The sequence below is a fragment of the Lynx rufus genome, unplaced genomic scaffold (genome assembly GCF_022079265.1).
Source record: "Lynx rufus isolate CCGP_SWC_20201006 ecotype Redwood Valley unplaced genomic scaffold, mLynRuf1.p SCAF_7, whole genome shotgun sequence".
NCBI classification, from domain to species: domain Eukaryota; kingdom Metazoa; phylum Chordata; class Mammalia; order Carnivora; family Felidae; genus Lynx; species Lynx rufus.
The window spans coordinates 36,276,695-36,295,458 of NW_025814889.1; the positions used below are offsets into that span (position 1 = coordinate 36,276,695).

At 35.8% G+C, this 18,764-nt stretch overlaps 1 protein-coding gene across 1 annotated transcript in view; it reads right to left on the reverse strand.

Moving 5' to 3' along the window:
* Positions 1-18,764, reverse strand: part of ERC1 (ELKS/RAB6-interacting/CAST family member 1) — a 516,249-nt gene that overhangs the window by 66,695 nt on the left and 430,790 nt on the right. Inside the window, exon 17 of the mRNA XM_047065409.1 lies at positions 17,764-17,862. Coding sequence (XP_046921365.1) covers positions 17,764-17,862 — 99 coding nt within the window. The remainder of the gene's footprint in view (positions 1-17,763; positions 17,863-18,764) is intronic.

Sequence of the window (18,764 nt, forward strand, 5' to 3'; positions counted from 1 at the left end):
GAAGTCAGACGCTTAACCGACTGCGCCACCCAGGCGCCCCTGCATTACTTTATCTTACTATATCAACTATTACAGTCCACAAAGCGTGTAACATAGTTGTAGTCTGAATTTGGCAAAAACTGTAGTCTAGAGCAAAGGTTCTAGAATTCTGAGAGTATCTGCAGGCTATCACAAAGCACAGTGACTTCAGAAAATGTTGACTAACGCTAAAAATACAGAAAGTTGGTGTTTAAAATACAGAGATTTGGTGTCAAACAACTATATCCTTTTCCTATCAGCATTCCTTTGATGTATCTGTAAAAAATGTTCTAAAACTAAAAATGAAGACTGCCTGTGTTACACTTCAAATACCACACAAAAGCTATCTGAAGTGAATGCTGGCTGTGCACCTACTATTTGCATAGCAGCTTATGGACTTATAAACACCTTTCACACTCACTACACTGCCTTAAGAGAAATAGGACAGTTATCATCACACTCATTTTAGAGATGAATAAACTAAGGATCTAAGAGGTTAATGAATTACTTAAAATATCTGACCTTCATGTAATGTTTTTTTAATTATACAAACAGCTGTCTACATTTTTCTTGGATAATTCATGTGAAACAGAAAAGACATATTTGAAGTTTGAGGAATTTAATATCTAAGGGCCAGAAAAATGATAGTTGATCCTAACAGTCAGTCTGTCAGAGAAAAAACAACTTTGGCAGTTGAAAGGTTGTGCTAAAAACCTAACAGCTCTGTCCAAGTCATATAAACAGATCAACATTGTCCCACAGTTATTCTGGAAAGGCCAAAACACATCAAGGAGGAATGATGTGAACCTTTGTTCACAGAGGAGTGATTATTTTTGTGACGAATTCTCTTTGTTTCACTCTTTGCTGTGAGATAAGGCTCAGCAGGTATAGATGACTGGCACCTCTCTTAGCTGAATAAAAGAGTCAGGATCTGGTGAGGCTGGTGAGAACACTGGTATACAATGCTCGGTTCTCCGCTCTGTTTATCAAGGGCTCTTATAAGTTTGGGGGAAAGAGGACAGCAGGAAGTAGAAGCGGAAGCATCCACTCTTGCAGGAAAATATTACTATCCCCACAGGAGAAGTAGCAAAATCACATACCAAAAAGTACTCTCACTCCCAACTATTAAACACAATTCAGTATAAGTGACTTAACAAAATTATATACATGTACCCTTTTATAGAAGAGAAATACCACTTTGAAAGAAATAATTCCTGACAGCAAAAAATCTTAATTTTCCTCTAGTCTAAACAGAAAAGTGCTATTCCAAAGCTAAAAAGAGATTAACAACCAATTCAACAGAAAGAAAAGAAAAGAAAAGTTTCTTAGGTTTTAAAGATTCAAATAAAAGCTTCTTGAGGTCCCAAGCCATTCTGGTATTTTCTCTGGCTATGGGTTAGTGAGTTACTGTTGACCTGTGAAGTATATATATCATCAGCTCTTCTCATGACATAATGTTTCAGCAGATGGCCAGTAAAGAAAATCACAGGGGACTACTTCAATGTTTACTTTATTTCTCTTTAAAATGTTAAAACCAATCTAAGAGGGAAGTTCATAGTGATAAATGCCTACCTCAAAAGACAAGAAAAGTCTCAAATAAACAATCTAACTTTACACCTCAAGGGGCTAGAAAAAGGACAAATAAAGGCCAAAGTTAATAGAAGGAGGAAATGCTGAAGATCAGAGCAGAAATAAAGGAAATAGAAACCAAAAAGACAATAGAAAAGATCAATGAAACTAAGAGCTGGTGTTTTGAAGTGACAAACAATAGCTAGACTCTCCAAGGAAGAAAAGAAAGAGGATTTAAATAAATAAAATCAGAAATAAAGGAGGAGATGTTACAACTGATACCACAGAAATACAAAGGCTCATAAGAGACTACTAGGAACAATTATATGCCAACAAATTGGATAACCTAGAAGAAACGGATACATTCCTATAAACGTACAACCTATCAAGTTTGAATAATGAAGAAATAGAAAATCTAAACAGACCAATATTGAGTAAGGAGATTGAATCAGTCATCAAAAATCTCCCCAAACAGAAAAGCCTGGGACCAGATGGTTTCACTGGTGCATTCTACCAAACATTTAAAGAATTAACAGCAATTCTTCTCAAACTCTTCCAAAAAACAGAAGAAGGGAAACTCTTGAAAACTCATTTTATGAGGCCAGTATTACCCTGATACCAAAACTAGAAGAAAACAGAAATGCCACAAGAAAGAAAATAATTATAAGCCAATATCTCTGATGAACATAGACACACACACACACACACACACACACACACACACACACACCTCAAGAAAATATTAGCAAACTGAATTCAACAATACATTAAAAGGATCACATCTTGGATCTGGTGGGATTTATTCCAGGGGTACAAGGATACTTCAACGCCTGCAAGTCAGTCAATGCAATACACCGTTAACAAAATGAAGGATAAAATGATGATAGTCATCTCAATAGAGGCAGAAAAAGCATTTAACCATATTAAACATCCATTTGTGATAAACTCTCAACTAAGTGGGTATAGAGGGAACACACCTCAACATAATAAAGGTCATATATGACAAGTCCACAGTTAACATATTCAGTAACAAAAAGCTGAGAGCGCTTCCTGTAAGATCAGGACAAAACAAGAATGTCTATTTTTACCAAGGCTCCTGGGTGGCTCAGTGGGTTAAGCGTCCGGCTTCAGCTCAGGTCATGATCTCACAGTTTGTGAGCTCGAGCCCTGTGTTGGGCTCTGCGTTGTCAGCACAGAGCCTGCTTCGGATCCTCTGTCTCCCTCTCTCTCTGCCTCTTCCTAGCTTGCACACACACTCGCTCTCTCTCAAAAATAAATAAACATTAAAAAAAAAAGAATGTCTATTTTTACCACGTTTTTTTTAGTATTGGAAGTCCTAGCCAAAGCAATTAGGCAAGAAAAAGATATAAAAGCCAACCAAATCAAAAAGGAAGATGTAAAACTGTTACTATTTGCAGATGACATATTATGTATAGAACACCCTAAAGACTGTGCCAAAAAATTGTTAGAATACATGAATTCTGTAAAGTTGTAGGATACAAAATCAATACGCAAAAAACTGTTGTGTTTCTATACACTAATAATAAACTATCAGAAAGAGAAATTAAGAAAACAATCTTGTCTACAATTACATCAAAAAGAGGGGCGCCTAGGTGGCTCAGTTGGTTAAGCATCCAACTTCGGCTCAGGTCATGATCTCACAGTTCGTGGGTTCAAGCCCCGTGTCGGGCCCTGCGCTGACAACTCAGAGCCTGGAGACTGCTTTGGATTCTGTGTGTGTGTGTGTGTGTGTGTGAGAGAGTGTGTGTGTGTGTCTCTGCCCCTCCCCTACTTGTGCTCTCTCAAAAATAAATAAATGTTTAAAAAAAAAAAAAAAGAATGACATACCTAGGAATAAATTTAACCAAGAAGGTAAAAGACCTGTATATTGAATACTGTAAGTCATTAATGAAAGAAATCAAAGAAGACACAAATAAATGGAAAGATATTCCATGCTCAAGGATGGGAAGAACTGATATTATTAAAATGTCCAAACTACACAAAGCAATCTAACCTATGGATTCAATGCAATCCTTATTTAAATACCAATGACATTTTTCACAGAAATAGAATAAATAATCTTAAAATTTCTAAGGACCCATAAAAGGTCATGAATTATCTAAAAGTAATTTTTTTTTTAACATTTATTCATTTTTGAGAGGCAGAGCATGAGTAGAGGAGGGGCAGAGAGAGAGGGAGACACAGAATCCAAAGCTAGCTCCAGGCTCTGAGCTGTCAGCATAGAGCCTGATGCAGGGCTCGAACTCATGGACCGTGAGATCATGACCTGAGCTGAAGTCAGACGCTTAACTGACTGAGCCACCCAGGCGCCCCTATCTAAAAATAATCTTGAGAGGGGTGCCCAGGTGGCTCAGTCAGTTAAGCATCCGACTCTTGATTTTGGCTCAGGTCATGATCTCACGGTTCAGTTCGTAAATTCTAGCCCCATGTTGGGCTCTGTGCCAACAGACAGGAGCCTGCTTGGGATTCTCTGTCTCCTTCCCTCTCTGACCCTCTCTCTCTCTAAAGTAAATAAATAAACATTAAAGAAAAGAAGAAAAGCAATCTTGAGAAAAACTAAAGCTGGAGAAAGTCAATATTCAAGAAGTATTCATTGAATGCCTGTTAATTTGCCAGACAACACTTAAGTGACCTCTACTGTCACTTTACATTGCTCCCTGTTGGTTTAAGACTAATAATTTAAAGACAAAGGGTATTATTAGAAATAAGGATATTTCATAATGACAAGAAGAATAGTTTAATAAGAGTACAATCATAAATGGGTATGCAAATAATAACAATGTCAAAATATATGAAGCAAAAATCGAAGAATTCAAAGGACAAATACAAAAATTCCAATTATACTTGAATATTTTAATATTTCTTTCTCAGCAACTAATAGACATCTCCATCTCATAAGTTTTTGGTAAAGTCATGCAATTTGTGAGCAATTTTATCAACCACCTGGACCTAACTGATATTTATAGAATACTATATGCAATAACTAAAGAATACCATTCCTTTCAGGAGCACATGTATTTTCATCAACATGGACTGTATTCTGGGACATAAAATGAAAGCCTCAGAAAATATAAAATATTAAAATAATACAAAGTATATTCTCTGATCACAATGAGATTCACCTGGAAATCAATAAAAATATGACCCAATTTGCAATTAGACACTTTAGCAAATCTGTAGGAAGAAGAGAAAATATTTTAAACTAAATAATAATAAAACTGCCAGGATAAGTGAGGTAAGCAAAACTGTAAGGTATTTCAATATAAAAAACAACAACTGTATTTTTATATATTTGCAGCAAACAACTGAAATAAAACATTGTAGATACAAGTTAAAGAAGATCTAATTAAATGGAGAACTATACTATGTTCATGGTTTGAAAGACTTAATAGTGTTAAAATGTCAACTATCCCCAAACTAGTTTACAGAATCAATGCAATCTAAATACCCTCCCTGCCTTTTTTGTCATAGAAACTGACAGATTAAAATCTATATGAAAATGCAAACAACCTGAAATAACTATAACAACTTTAATAAAGACTAACAATTTGATGCGGCACCTGGGTGACTCAGTCAGTTAAGTGTCCAACTCTTGATTTTGGCTCAGGTCATGACCTCATGGTTTGTGAGTTCAAGCCCTGCATTGGACTCTGCCCTGACAGTGTGGAGCCTACTTGAGATTCTCTCTCTTCCTCTCTCTCTCTGCCCCTTCCCCACATGTGCTCTCTCAAAATGAATAAATAAACTTAAAAAAAAAAGATTAACAATTTGAAAGACTTACACTACCTGATTTTAACATATTATGAAACTATAGCAAGCAATTAAGGCAGCGTGGTAATATAAAACAGAAGAGGCACAAACATAGACACATATTTACATCTTTGATTTTTTTACAAAGGTGCACAGGAATTCTATAGAGAAAGAATAGTATTTAAGAACAACTGGATATGCATTTGGGGAAGAAAAAGAAACTTGACCCCTTACCTTACCAAAATATATCAAACTTAGAGGTGGATTACAGAACTAAATGTAGACACAAAATGATAAAGTGTCTGGAAAAAGGAAAAAAAAAACAATATTCTAGCTCTTATGTGTTAGGCAAAAGTTTCTTAGAAACTAGAAAGCAATAACCAATAGAAACTGATAAATTAGACTTCAGTAAATTAAAGACCTGATAATGAAAAAATACCATTAAAAAACTGAACACACATGCCACAGACTAGGAGAAAATATTTGCAAGATATGTATCTCAAAAAGGACTGGTATCTAAACCATATAAAGAATGCTTACAACTTAATAAAACAAAAATTCAATTAAAAATAAAAATGTGAACAGATGCTTCAGAAAGGAAAATATGCAAATAGCCAGTCAGCACATGACAAAGTGCTCATCACTAATCAGTGACAGAATTAAAATGAAAACCACAATGAAATACCTGTATACAGGTATAAAAATGGTCAAAATCAAAAAAAAAAAAAAAAAAAAAGGAAAGTATCAAATGTTTAGAAGGATGTGGAACAACCAGAAGTCTCATTTGTTGCTGGTGGGAGCAAAAAATATGATATAACCACTTTGAAAAAGTGGCAGTTTCTTATAAAACTCAAGAGATACCTATCAAATAACAAAGGTAAGTCCATTTGTAGGTAGTTACCTGAAGAAATAAAGGCATCTGTCCACCTAAAGATGTGTTTAAGAATAGTTTTATCCATAATTGCCCCAAACTGGAGACAGGCCAGACATCAGAGATCCAAATGAACTGTGATCAGTCACCACACAATGGAATACAACTAAGCAATAAAAATGAACTACATCTACAATTAAAAAAATGAATGATTTTATTTTTTATTTTATTTTATTCCAGTGTAGTTAATGTACAGTGTTGTAATAGTTTCAGGTGTACAATACAGCGATTCAAAAACTCTATACATTAGTCAGTGCTCATCATGATAAGTGTACTCTTAATCTTCACCTATATCACCCATCCTCTCACCCATCTCTCTGCTGGTAACTACCAGTGTGTTCTCTATAGTTAAGGGTCTGTTTTTTGGTTTGTCTCTTTTTTTTTTCCCCCTTTATTCATTTGTTTCTTCAATTCCACAGATGAGTGAAATCATATGGTATTTTTCTTTCTCTGGCTTATTTAGCTTAGCATAATACTCTCTAGATCCATCCATGGTACTGCAAATGATAAAATTTCATTATTTTTTTATGGCTGAATAATATTCTATTGTATATATATACCATATATTCTTTATCTATTCATCTGTTGGTGGACACTTGGGCTACTTTCATAATTTGGCTATATTGTAAATGTTGCACTAAACACAGGGGTGCATAAATCCCTTTGAATTAGTGTTTTGTATTCTTTGGCTAAATACCCAGGAGTGTGATTACTGGATTGTAGGGTAGCTCTATTTTTAATTTTTGAAAAACCTCTGTATTGTTTTTTACTGTGGGTGCGCCAGTTTGTATTCCCACCAACAGTGCATGAGGGTTCCTTTTTTTCCCACGTCCTTCTAACACTTGTTATTTCTTGAGATTTTGATTTTACCTATTCTAACAGGTGTGAAGTGATATCTCATTGTGGTTTTGATTTGCATTTCCCTGATAATGAGTGATGTTGAGCATCTTTTCATGTGTCTGAGGGGCATCTGGATGTCTTCTTTGGAGAAATGTCTGTTCATGTCTTCTGCCCATTTTTTAATTGGATTATTTATTTTTTTAGTGTTGAGTTATGTGTAAGTTCTTTACATCGTTTGGATACACCTTATCAGATATGTCATTTGCAAACATCTCCCATTCAGTAGGATGTCTTTTAGTTTTGTTGGTTGTTTCTTTGCTGTGAAGAAGCTTTTAATTTTGATGTAGTCCCAATAGTTTATTTTTGTTTTTATTTCCCTTGTCTAAGGAGACATATCTAGAATGATGTTTGTACATTCGATGTCAAAGACCTGTGCTCTCTTCAAGGACTTTTATGGTTTCAGGTCTCACATATAGGTCCTTACTCAAAAAAAACGAATGAAATTTAAATGTATTATGCTGAGTAAAATAAACCTTACACAAGAGGACAGACTGTATGATTCCATTTATATGTGGTTCTAGAACAGGCAAATTAATTTATGTCAAGCAAACACACAAACATTAACTGTGTTTGCTTCTAGGTGTGAGTACGTAGGTACAGACTGGGCAACGACAAGAGGTGAGAGAAAATTTTCTTGGGAGATGTTAATATTCTGTATCAGGGCCTGGCAAACAACAATGACCAAATGATCTAAATCCAGACAGCCGTTATTTTTGCATGTCTGTTGGCTAAGAATAATTTTTGCACTTTTTAATGGTTGGAGAAAACTATTTCATGATATGTAAAAATTCTATGAAATTCAAATCTCAGTGACCATAAATAAAGTTTTATTGGAACAGAACCATTCTTATTTAATTACTTATTGTCCACTAATGCTTTCTCGCTACAGTGGTAGACTTAAGTAGCTGCTACAGAAACCTAAATATTTACTATGTAACTCTTAAAAAAATATTTGCTAACCCCTTTCTATATCTTAATAGGAGTTTAGGTCACACAAAACTCATAGAATAGCATAGCTTAAGATTGGTGCATTTCACTAATAAAAAAAGAAACCATAAATTTTTGAATTTTCATAAAATTTTCATAAAAATTCATAAAATTTTGAATCTTAATTAATAAGCAGGGGGTGATGGATACAAGTGTCTCTTACTTTGAAATGCATGAAAAAATGAGACCGGTTGACATACAGATGGGAAGATGTGATAAAGTAAACATAACAAAATCTTAGAGACTCTAGGTTTAAGACACAATTTTTTTCAACTTTCCTGTATATTGGAAAAGTTTCATAATAAGATGTTGAAAAAAAAAAAAAAAGCAAAGATCCCATATAATTGAAGTTGGTAAAATTACTTAGTGTTTCAACTCACTTAAAAACTCAGCATGTAGCTGCTAGGTTGGCTACATAAAGTCTTGGTAGTAAGTATGGGTTGTGTACCTTTGTTAAAGTAAGCCCCAGTGTGAACATATTTAAAAACAATAAATTATGTAAATGATCATTTTGGAGGAGCTTCCTATCCTAAGTAGTTCAACTCATGGAAGCCCCGCAAACAGTACAAATTCTTTAATATGCTAAGAGATCAACTACTAAAATCAATAGCTCTGTTCCCAAGTAGAGAACAAAAAGCTAAACAAAAGCTCAAAGGCAGTCCTTTTCCATTTCAAAACTTTAAGATATTTATCTGGGAAAGAAGGGTGCCTCTCTGTCTTACTTATATAATGTTTCAAATAAGAGTGCATATTTTGAATACATTTTGCCAGAAGATCACAATTAGTTGTTTTTCACTAAAAACGTTGTTTAAATTGTGGCAAAACCCCCCCACAAAAAACAAAAAACCTGTAGTAAAACACACATAACATAAAAATTTCCATTTAACCATTTTTAAGTGTACAGTTCAGTAGTGTTAAGTATATTCACACTGGTGTGCAACCAACCTCTATATTTTTCACCTGCCAAAACTGAAACTCTAAACCCATTAAACAACTTCCCACTTCCTTCACTGCTTCTGTCTAAAAAAAAATTTTTTTTTACTTTGAACAAAATCTGATTAAAAACATAGCTTCCATTTTGATATGGAAAATTAATTGAAAAAAAATGAGTTTCAATGCAGAAATTTATTTTACAGAAGACAAAATTTCCCCCCAAGAATAGGACTCTTCTTTAAACTTGGAGATGACTAAATAAAATAACAGGATGTGAGTGCCAGGTTTAAAAAGACCTTATAATTTTGGAGTCTTTCTCTAATACATGTTAGCGATATTTAAAGCAAGCAAGGAATATTGTATCTACATAAAGAAATTTATCTCGAACTTATAATTTTTTAAGGAAAATGCATTTGTAGTCTACTAACTGTAAGATATATTATTATAAAGATTAAGGTAAACATCTAAGAAAGTAGTTACATCAGATGGGTTAACTGATAAATTTTACCCATTTTCCTTAAATGGAAGAAATTATATCAATTCTCTACAATCCCTTTCAGAGGACAGAAGCAGAGGGAATACTTCCTAACTCACTCTATGAGGCCAGCATTACCCTAATACCAAAACCAGGCAAAGACATCAGAAGAACAGAAAACTACAGACCAGTATCTCTCATTTACATAGATGCAAAAGACCTCAACAAAATATTTGCAACTGAATCCAACAATGCATAAAAAAAAAATTATACACCAAGACCAAGTAAAATTTATCCCAGGTATGCAAGGCTGGTTCAACATTTGAAAATCAATTAGTGTAAGCCATCATGATCATCAACAGGCAAAAGAAGGAAAATCACATAATTGTATTAATAGATGTAGACAAAACACCTGACAAAATCCAACACCAATTCATGATAATAGCTCTCAGTAAACTGGGAATAGAGGGGGGAACTTCCTCAACTTGATAAAGAATGTCTACAAAAAATATATATAAAGCTAACATCATACATAATGGTGGGAAATTTGAGGCTTTCCCACTAAGATCAGGTATATACAAGGATGGTCCCTGCACCACTTCTTTCCAATATTGTACTAGAAGTTCTAGTTAATGCAATAAGACAAAAGAAAAAAAAAAAAAAGGAAATAAAAGACACACAGATTGGGAAGGAAGAAATAAAACTGTCTCTATTCAGAGATGACATTATTGTCTAGTAGAAAATCCAAATGACTGAAGAACAATAACAAAAACTCCTGGAACTAATAAGCAATTAATTACTGTTAGGATGTCCTTGGAACCACAGTAGAGGGGACAGCCATCTTGCCAGTGCAACCCAACGAAAAGCCCCTAGTAGCTGCCAGAACGAATTGGAGGTCAACCAATCACCGAGCAACAGCACCACCTGACGCTAAAAAGGCCCACCCAGACCTAAACCCGGAACCGCTGCAGCTTAAAAACCCCACCCCACCACACCTGGGTGCGACTTCCCTGACTCCTCTCTCTCTTCCTGAGTCACCGAACCTCGCCCGAGACCTTAGTTCCCAAATAAAGCCTTTGACTGCTAAAATTTTCTAGCCTCTGACTCCTATCTTTACCCTGCCTTACGCCTGACCCTAACAATTACAATAATAAGGTTGTAGGGTATAAGGTTAATATAAAATCAATTGATTTCTGATATACCAACAATGAACAAGTGGAATTTGAAATAAAAAACACAACGCCATTTACATAGCATCCCCCCAAATGAAATACTTAAGTATAAATCTAACAAAATATGTACAAGATCTATATGAAGAAAATTACAAAATTCTGATGAATGAAATCAATGAAAAAATTAAACATGGAGAGACAGTCCAGGTTCATGGATAGGAAGACCCAGTATTGTCAAGATGTCAGTTCTTTCCAACCTGATCTCTAGATTCAATGCAATCCCAATCAAAATCCCAGCAAGTTATTTTGTGGAAAACAGAAAACTGATTCTGAAGTTCATATGGAGTGCCAAAAGATACAGAATAGTCAACATAATTTTGAAGGAGAAAACAAAGTTGGAGATCTGACACTACCTGACTTCAAGACTTACTATAAAGCTACAGTAATAAAGATAATATAATATCGACAAAAGAACCAGCAAATAAATCAGTGGGAAAGAACAGAGAGCCCAGAAACAGACCCACATACCTAGAGTCACCTGATCTTTGGCAAAACAGTATAGGCAATAAAATGGAACAAACACAGTCTTTTCAAAAAATTATGCTAGAACTGGACATCCACATGCAAAAAGATCAGTCTAGGCACAAACTTTACACTTTTCAAAAAATCAGTTCAAAATGGATCATAGACCTAAATGTAAAATGCAAAGCTATAACATTCCTAGAAGATAATATAGGACAAAACCTAGGTGATCTTGGGTATGACGATGACTTTTTAGTCACGAAAGGCACGATCCATAAAAGAAATAATTGAAAAGTTCAACTTCATTAAAATAAAAAACTTCTGGGGGCACCTTTGGTAGCTCAGTCAGTTAAGTAAGTGTCTGACTTTGACTTAGGTCTTGATCTCGCAGTTCATGAGTTCGAGCCCCATGTCAGGCTCTGTGCTGACAGCTCAGAGCCTGGATCCTGTTTCAGATTCTATGTCTCCCTCTCTCTGCCCCTTCCCCTTTGCACTCTCTTTCTTTCAAAAATAAAAAATAAACATTAAAAAAAATGGGGTGCCCGGGTGGCTCAGTCAGTTAAGCATCCAACTTTGGCTCAGGTCATGATCTCCCAGTTTGTGGATTCTAGCCCCGCGTCGGGCTCTGTGCTGATAGCTGGAGCCTGGAGCCTGCTTTGGATTCTGTGTCTCCCTCTCTCTCTACCCCTCCCTCACTCCTGTCACTCTCTCTCTCAAAAATAAATAAACATTAAAAAAAATTAAACATTTGTATTAAAAGTTTGTCTTAACAGTGATATCTCTAAGAAAGAAAAGTTTCATAACATACTGGTCCAAAACATGTTTTGAGATGCTATAGTGCTGATCGAATAGTCACGCAACTCATTTTCAGATTTTTGGTCTTATTCCAAGACCAAATGCTAAGTCTCTTGACAAGTACATCCTTTATTTGAGGGGGTCTGCTGCTAGTTTACATAAAGCGCTTCCACGGAATGAAGTATACAAAGAGCACATGGCCATGGTACCTACTATGCTCCAGGTTCTTTCTAATGGCTATGAGTCACATGTTCTAGGAGGAAAGTTTCTACCCGAAGGATGTTCAGTTTTCAACAGAAAATATTTCTCAATTATAGTCAACTCTTTTTTATTTAGAATGAAATTATGGGAGCCTGATTCTAGGGCTTAATTATGGCTTTCCTTTAAATTCTTAACATTTCTCTGTACAGGTCTTTTGTTTCTAGACACTTTTCCTATCTTCCTTTTCAAAACTTCCCTTTCTTGTACTGGTACTGCTGACATTAAAGGTAACAGCTAATTCTATGCTCTTGGTTTCAGTGTAAACTTTACTGTTTCTTCTCTGGATTTCATGAATTCAAAAGTTAATTAATTTAATATAAACTTACTGAGGGCCTACTATATACTAGGCATTATTCTAGATGATAGAAATATACATTTTTTTAAACGCTTATTTATTATTGAGAGACAGAGAGAGACAGAGCATGAGCATGGGAGGGGCAGAGAGAGGGGGAGACACAGAATCTGAAGTGGGCTCCAGGCTCTGAGCTGTCAGCACAGAGCCAGATGCGGGGCTCAAACTCACAAACCGTGAGATCATGACCTGAGCTGAAGTCAGACACTTAACCAACCGACTGAGCCACCCAGGTGCCCCAAGATGATAGAAATAGAAAAGTAAACATATTGAAGTCCCTGCGCCCATGGGGACTACTTTCTACTGTAAGGGAAAAACAAGAAAAAAGAAAACACAAACTAAAGGGATGGAAAATAGTGGGAACACATTTCACATGGATTTCCTATAGGCTGAGGGGAGAGAGAAGGGACTCTCATGCTTTCTTTTTAAATACATTTTTAAAAAAAATGTTTACTTACTTCTGAAGGAGAGAGAGACAGAGCATGAGTGGGGTAGGGGTAGAGAGAGAGGGAGACACAGAATCCAAAACAGGCTCCAGGCTCTGAGCTGTCAGCACTGAGCCTGACACAGGGCTCAAACTCACGAACCACGAGATCATGACTTGAGCTGAAATTGGACACTTAACCGACTGAGCCACACAGGTGCCCTGGGACTTTCATGCTTTCTAACTGGAGGTAACACTTGCTTTATTCTGTGTGTCTCAGGAGGGTTTCTTGACAGCAAACTCTTTCAAAGAAAGTTTCAATGAATAAATCTCTTTTATAGAAAAATTCAAGGTGTTTTCTCGAGGGAAAAAAATTCCTCAGCATACAAGAGATTAAACTTTTGGTGACAGAAAGGGAGATATAATCATCAATATGTCTTAGATTATCTCTTTCACTGTCAGCTACTAGTTCCTCTTTCCATACCACAGAAATGCCTGGGGGCTTTAATGTCGTATCTAAATCTTTTTTTTTTTTTTTTTTTTTTTTAGCACCCTTACAATATAAAATGAGGGCACTGGAAGAGATATTAATAAAAATAGTAACTGACACTTACTGAATGCTGACTACTTCCTGGAGGTGGATTCAAGTTAATGATGACAGCAGCAACAACAAATATAATAATATAAGCAGAGTATATGGTGGAAGACACTGTTCAATTCATTTTACATACATCAACTTATTAATCTGTCCAACAACCCTACAAAGTAGTCCATTAATAAACCCATTTTTACAAAAAACTGAGTTAATTTCCCCAGGCCACGAAGAAGGTGGAGTCTAGATGCAAAGCAGTGCTGTCTGACTCCACAAAGTTTATGCCTCTCACAACTCATCTGCTTCTCACAACAACACCCATTTGAAAGATGAAGAAATTGAACTGCGGGGATATTAAGTATCTTGTCCGAAGTCACAAGTTAAATACATGGTGATGTTAAGATTTCACCAGAGACATTCTGCTCCAAAGCCTAGAGTCTTAACCATCATGTTCTGCCACTTCTTATGAAATTACCAAGACCCCTCTCAGCTCCGTACTTCTGTGATTCTCTTCCTGAGTATTGATTATATCTAGTAAGACCTAGGTTTTGCTGTTGATATGTACTGTGTTTTACAAAAGGTTTGAGATGTAAAGTATTATTTATATTCTTAAGTTTTATAAGGTAAATCATCAATTTCAAAAGTTTAAAGTTTTGTTAGGAAAAACTTCTCTGCAAGAAAACAAGTGAGGAAAACTGGAGGTCAAGTCATTACATCTGCAGTCACTCACGCATTTCTTATGAAACCCTTATGATAATATGACATTTATAGCACATTTTAGAAAATTGGAAGTATTGTATCATAGGAACTCCACTTAAGACCAGCTAATTACAACTCCACTGTGTTAAACCAATGGTAGTTAATATTTTAGTGCAGTAAGCTGTACTTTTATTTGGAAAAAATAAACTTTTGGAATAAACTTATTCGGAAAAAGGAAACTTTTATTTGGAAAAAAAAATTAATAGCATTTCAACTCTCTGTAGGAGTTATTCTACTAGGGAAGTAGAGAAAATACAGTGGAGACTTTAGGAACAAGTGTACATGAAGGTTTGTTCATTTTTCAGTCTCCTGGTGAAGTTATATATGGGCCTTCTTCCTGTACCACTAACTTGTTTCTTCTGATTGGCTAGAAAAAGGGTATACAATCACTACAATCCTATTCATATACATCAGGTACGTGCTTCCTGCTAAGGCATGCCAAGAGGCTCCTATGTTCTGCCAAAATAGACATGGCAGGTTCATTTAGAAGGAGGGGACTGGTAAACTGTATTCAACTACTGTATGGCCGCCACATCCTTCACGATGACAAATAGCTACCCTTACAGGGGGTAGTGTAGATAAAGAGAATTAGCACACTAATTTTCTCAGCTTTAGCTCTGTCTGGCATGCAACACTCTAACTGAAAGAGGTTTTTGGCTGGTATACATTTCGCCTTTTACACCCTCAGGATAAAGTCATTTGGAAAGCTTCCCATCTTCACAGTATATGCCCCTTTCCACAACTTACCTCATCATCCTTCTTGGCTGTGTTTGCTAGTGAGAGGTCTACACATGTTCTCATCATTTTAAGAAGTATAACACTAAGACACAGAATTTTCAGGGAGAACTGACTCCAAAAGAGTGAGATCACCAATAAGCAAGGGCAGTGAATCCAGGGAGTGCAAGGCCACCAATATGTGTGAACTTATTAATTGTAATTATTTTTTTTTCTAAGAAAAGGATTTCCTTAGTCAAACCTCCAGGGCATCAGATCAAAGGGAGATACTGCCACAGCTGGACTGTGTTTTCCAGCCAACTGGCCTGGAAAGAAGAATCTAGACAGTGTCCTGGCAACTGTTTAACACAGCAGCAATCCATAAAAGAGAGGGAAAGAATTCTTTAGACCGATTTTTTAAAAGGTCTTCCTTTACTTCTTTACTTCTTAAAGGACAGTTTGAGAATAATGTCAAAGCCCTAGGGGATGTAGGCACTCTGTAAGAACCAGTGACCCTGGGAATTCAGAGCATCCTTCTACAGATAGAAACAAAAAGTTTTAGTTCACAGCACAATTTTTTTAAAGACATATATTTATAATTAATTATCATAAAAAGTATGTCCCAAACCTACTGGCAGAATATTTGAACAATTTTCTACTTCCAGTTTGATGTAAGTCACTATGAACCTTACCAGGACACTGCTGAATCACACTAGATAAGGTAGTTTATTAATAAAATCACAAAAGGAGAAATTTATTTATATGCCCTGGAAGTTCTCCCAAAAATGTACATAAAGAAATTATAAAGGTGACTATTAACACACAAGAAAAAAAAGCCACAAAACCCAACCCCACTATGTCAGAAGCATAGCAATACACACAGGAGTCATGTGAAAATGAGAACACAGAAAGCACACCAAACAATTTCATGAATTACAAAGAAACAAGATGTGAGAATGATTGTGTAAAAAAAAAAAAATGAAAGCAAACAAACAGAAAACATTTCTATAGTTAAGGAAAGGTGTTTCTCACCGTTCTGAACAAAATGGCTGAACTAAGAGCATCTGATTGGCTATGCCCATATACCCTCCTCCTCATCCTAGGGGAGAGAGTTGACAAAGGGAACAATGTCCCAGAGCAGCATGGGAATGAAAAAGAGTTGGTTAGTATTTAAAACAAAGACATAAGCATAATGTAGTAGAAGAAAATGGTCTCTAAATTCTTGACTCTTCTTATATTAGATTCTGATTCCCTAAATTCCCTAACCTACTCAAATTAGTAATTAGTTTGTTGTTACACTTCTACTCTTCCTACCTTTCCAGGATACTGTCTCCATTTCAGAGCAAGATCTGGGCAACATTATCAGGTTGAAGGCTTTTCTTTATTTTTGCCTTTTCTTCAAACTTTCCCCATTTCTGTTTGCCTCCCACTACTCCCAGGCATCCAATTCTTATATTTATACATTATCAAAACCTATTTCAAGGAAAGAATCTAATACTCATCTTATATGCACTGGCATAAATTTAATTCTGGGTATCAAGAACAGGCAGAGATAGCAAAAGTATTTCTTGGCAAAGAAAGACTGCTGACCTCAGACAGACAGTTCTCCATTCTGCCTACATTAAGATTGGTATTGTTTTCCCTCTAAAACATAAGGCTTGCCTAAACTGGTTTAGTAAATGTCATCAAACTATGACTCTGCCTTCTGTATCTTACAAAAAAATCACAATTTGGATATTATTGCTGCTTTCATCTGCAATATTTCTTCTTCTAAGACAATGCCATGGCTATCATTCAGTGGAGATGTTTAGTGGGGGAGTTTCCCTTGACTTTTTAGTCATATGGATGTAATTACTTAACTATTATTATTATTTTTTTCCTTCAGCTATACATTTTAAGATTGAGTGTGATGGAGATGTTGAAATCTGATTTTTGGCAATGGGATATGAGGTAATCTGTTCACCACTCTCTCCCATCCATCATTTTCAAGATCTTGGGAGAGTTCAGTTCTTCCAAAAGACTGGAGTTGAATATGGCTCCCTTTAGACTCATCAATGCCCCTTTTGCATTGATGAGAAGCTGAAGGCAATAATTTTCCTTAAGAATGGCAAATACTGGAGGGATCAACCAAGGAAATGAGAGAGAAGAAATTTTCACTCTTTATAATGGGTGATGATCAGAGATTTTAAAATTTGCAATTAAACAATAGTTATCTCTAAACAGAGTTGTGCCTTATTGAACTCAAAAGAGTTTTTTTTTTATAAGGCATTGTTTTAATAAGAAAAGTAGGACATTTACAAATTAGTATATATCTGTGAGATTAATCTTTTTTCTCAACCCAATTCAACGATTTTTTATAGTCCTCAAACTTTTGAGTATCTCCTCTTAAAATATTCAGAATCATCCACCACCACCTTCCTATACAAAAACTGAATCTGTGTTTAAAAACATGAGTGAAGGAGATATCAGAAACTGATGATTTAATTTCATTTTTCTAACTTATATTCTGGAATTTGTAACATGCTGGTACAAAATACAAGGAAATAAAAGCACATTTGTTTCTATAAAACATTCAAGAGCAGTCTTACCTGGTCTGGGGAGGGCTTGTGATTGGTTTGATTGGAACGGGAGGACATGAAGCGGTCATCCTCATAGTTGTCCGCCATTAGCTTCATTCTATTTTGTGTCTAAGAAGAAATGGTCCATGAAGTTAAAATGAGATAAAAATTTCTATGATACACTGAAAAGTAACAAGTACCTTAAGAATGTCATAAGAAACAGGGGTGCCTGGGTTGCTTAGTCAGTTAACCATCTGACTTTGGCTCAGGTCATGATCTCGCGGTTTGTTAGTTCGAACCCTGCCATCAGGCTCTGTGCTGACAGCTCAGAGCCTTGAGTCTGCTTCGGATTCTGTGTTGCCCTCTCTCTCTGCTCCTCCCCTACTTGTGCTCTCTTTCTCAAAAATAAATAAGCACTAAAAAAAATTAAAAAAAAAAAGAATGTCATAAGAAACAATAAAACTAATTCTGTCTGAAATAAAATGAACATCAGATTTCTGAAGATATCAGGGAAAATTTAGGCACTGCACTGAATTGAATTGTGCACCCCTCCTCTGTCTCCATTCATGTTGGAGTCCTAACCCTCAATGTAAGTATATCTGGCTAGAGTCTTTAGGAGGTAATTAAGGTTAAATAAGGCTATCAGGGTGGGGTCCTAATCTGATAGGACCATGGTCTTTTAAGAAGAGGAAGAGATCATTCTCATTCTCACTTTCATTCACCACCCCCCCCCCCCACCCTCACTATAGGAGAAAACATTATGAAGTTGGCTTCTGCAAGCCAGGAAGAGAACTCTCACCAGGAACTGAATCAGCTGGCACCTTGATCTTGGACTTCTCAGTCTCCAGCATTGTGAGAAAATAAATTTCTGCAGTTTAAGCCATCCAGTTTATGGTATTTTGTTATGGCAGCCCAAACAAACTATGACAGGCACCAAAATTAGTATAGAGATTTTGGAGGGAAAGAGTAATCTTCCCAAATTAAGCCCTCTATGCAGTGCTTGCTTTATTTTTTATTTAAAAAAATCTTTT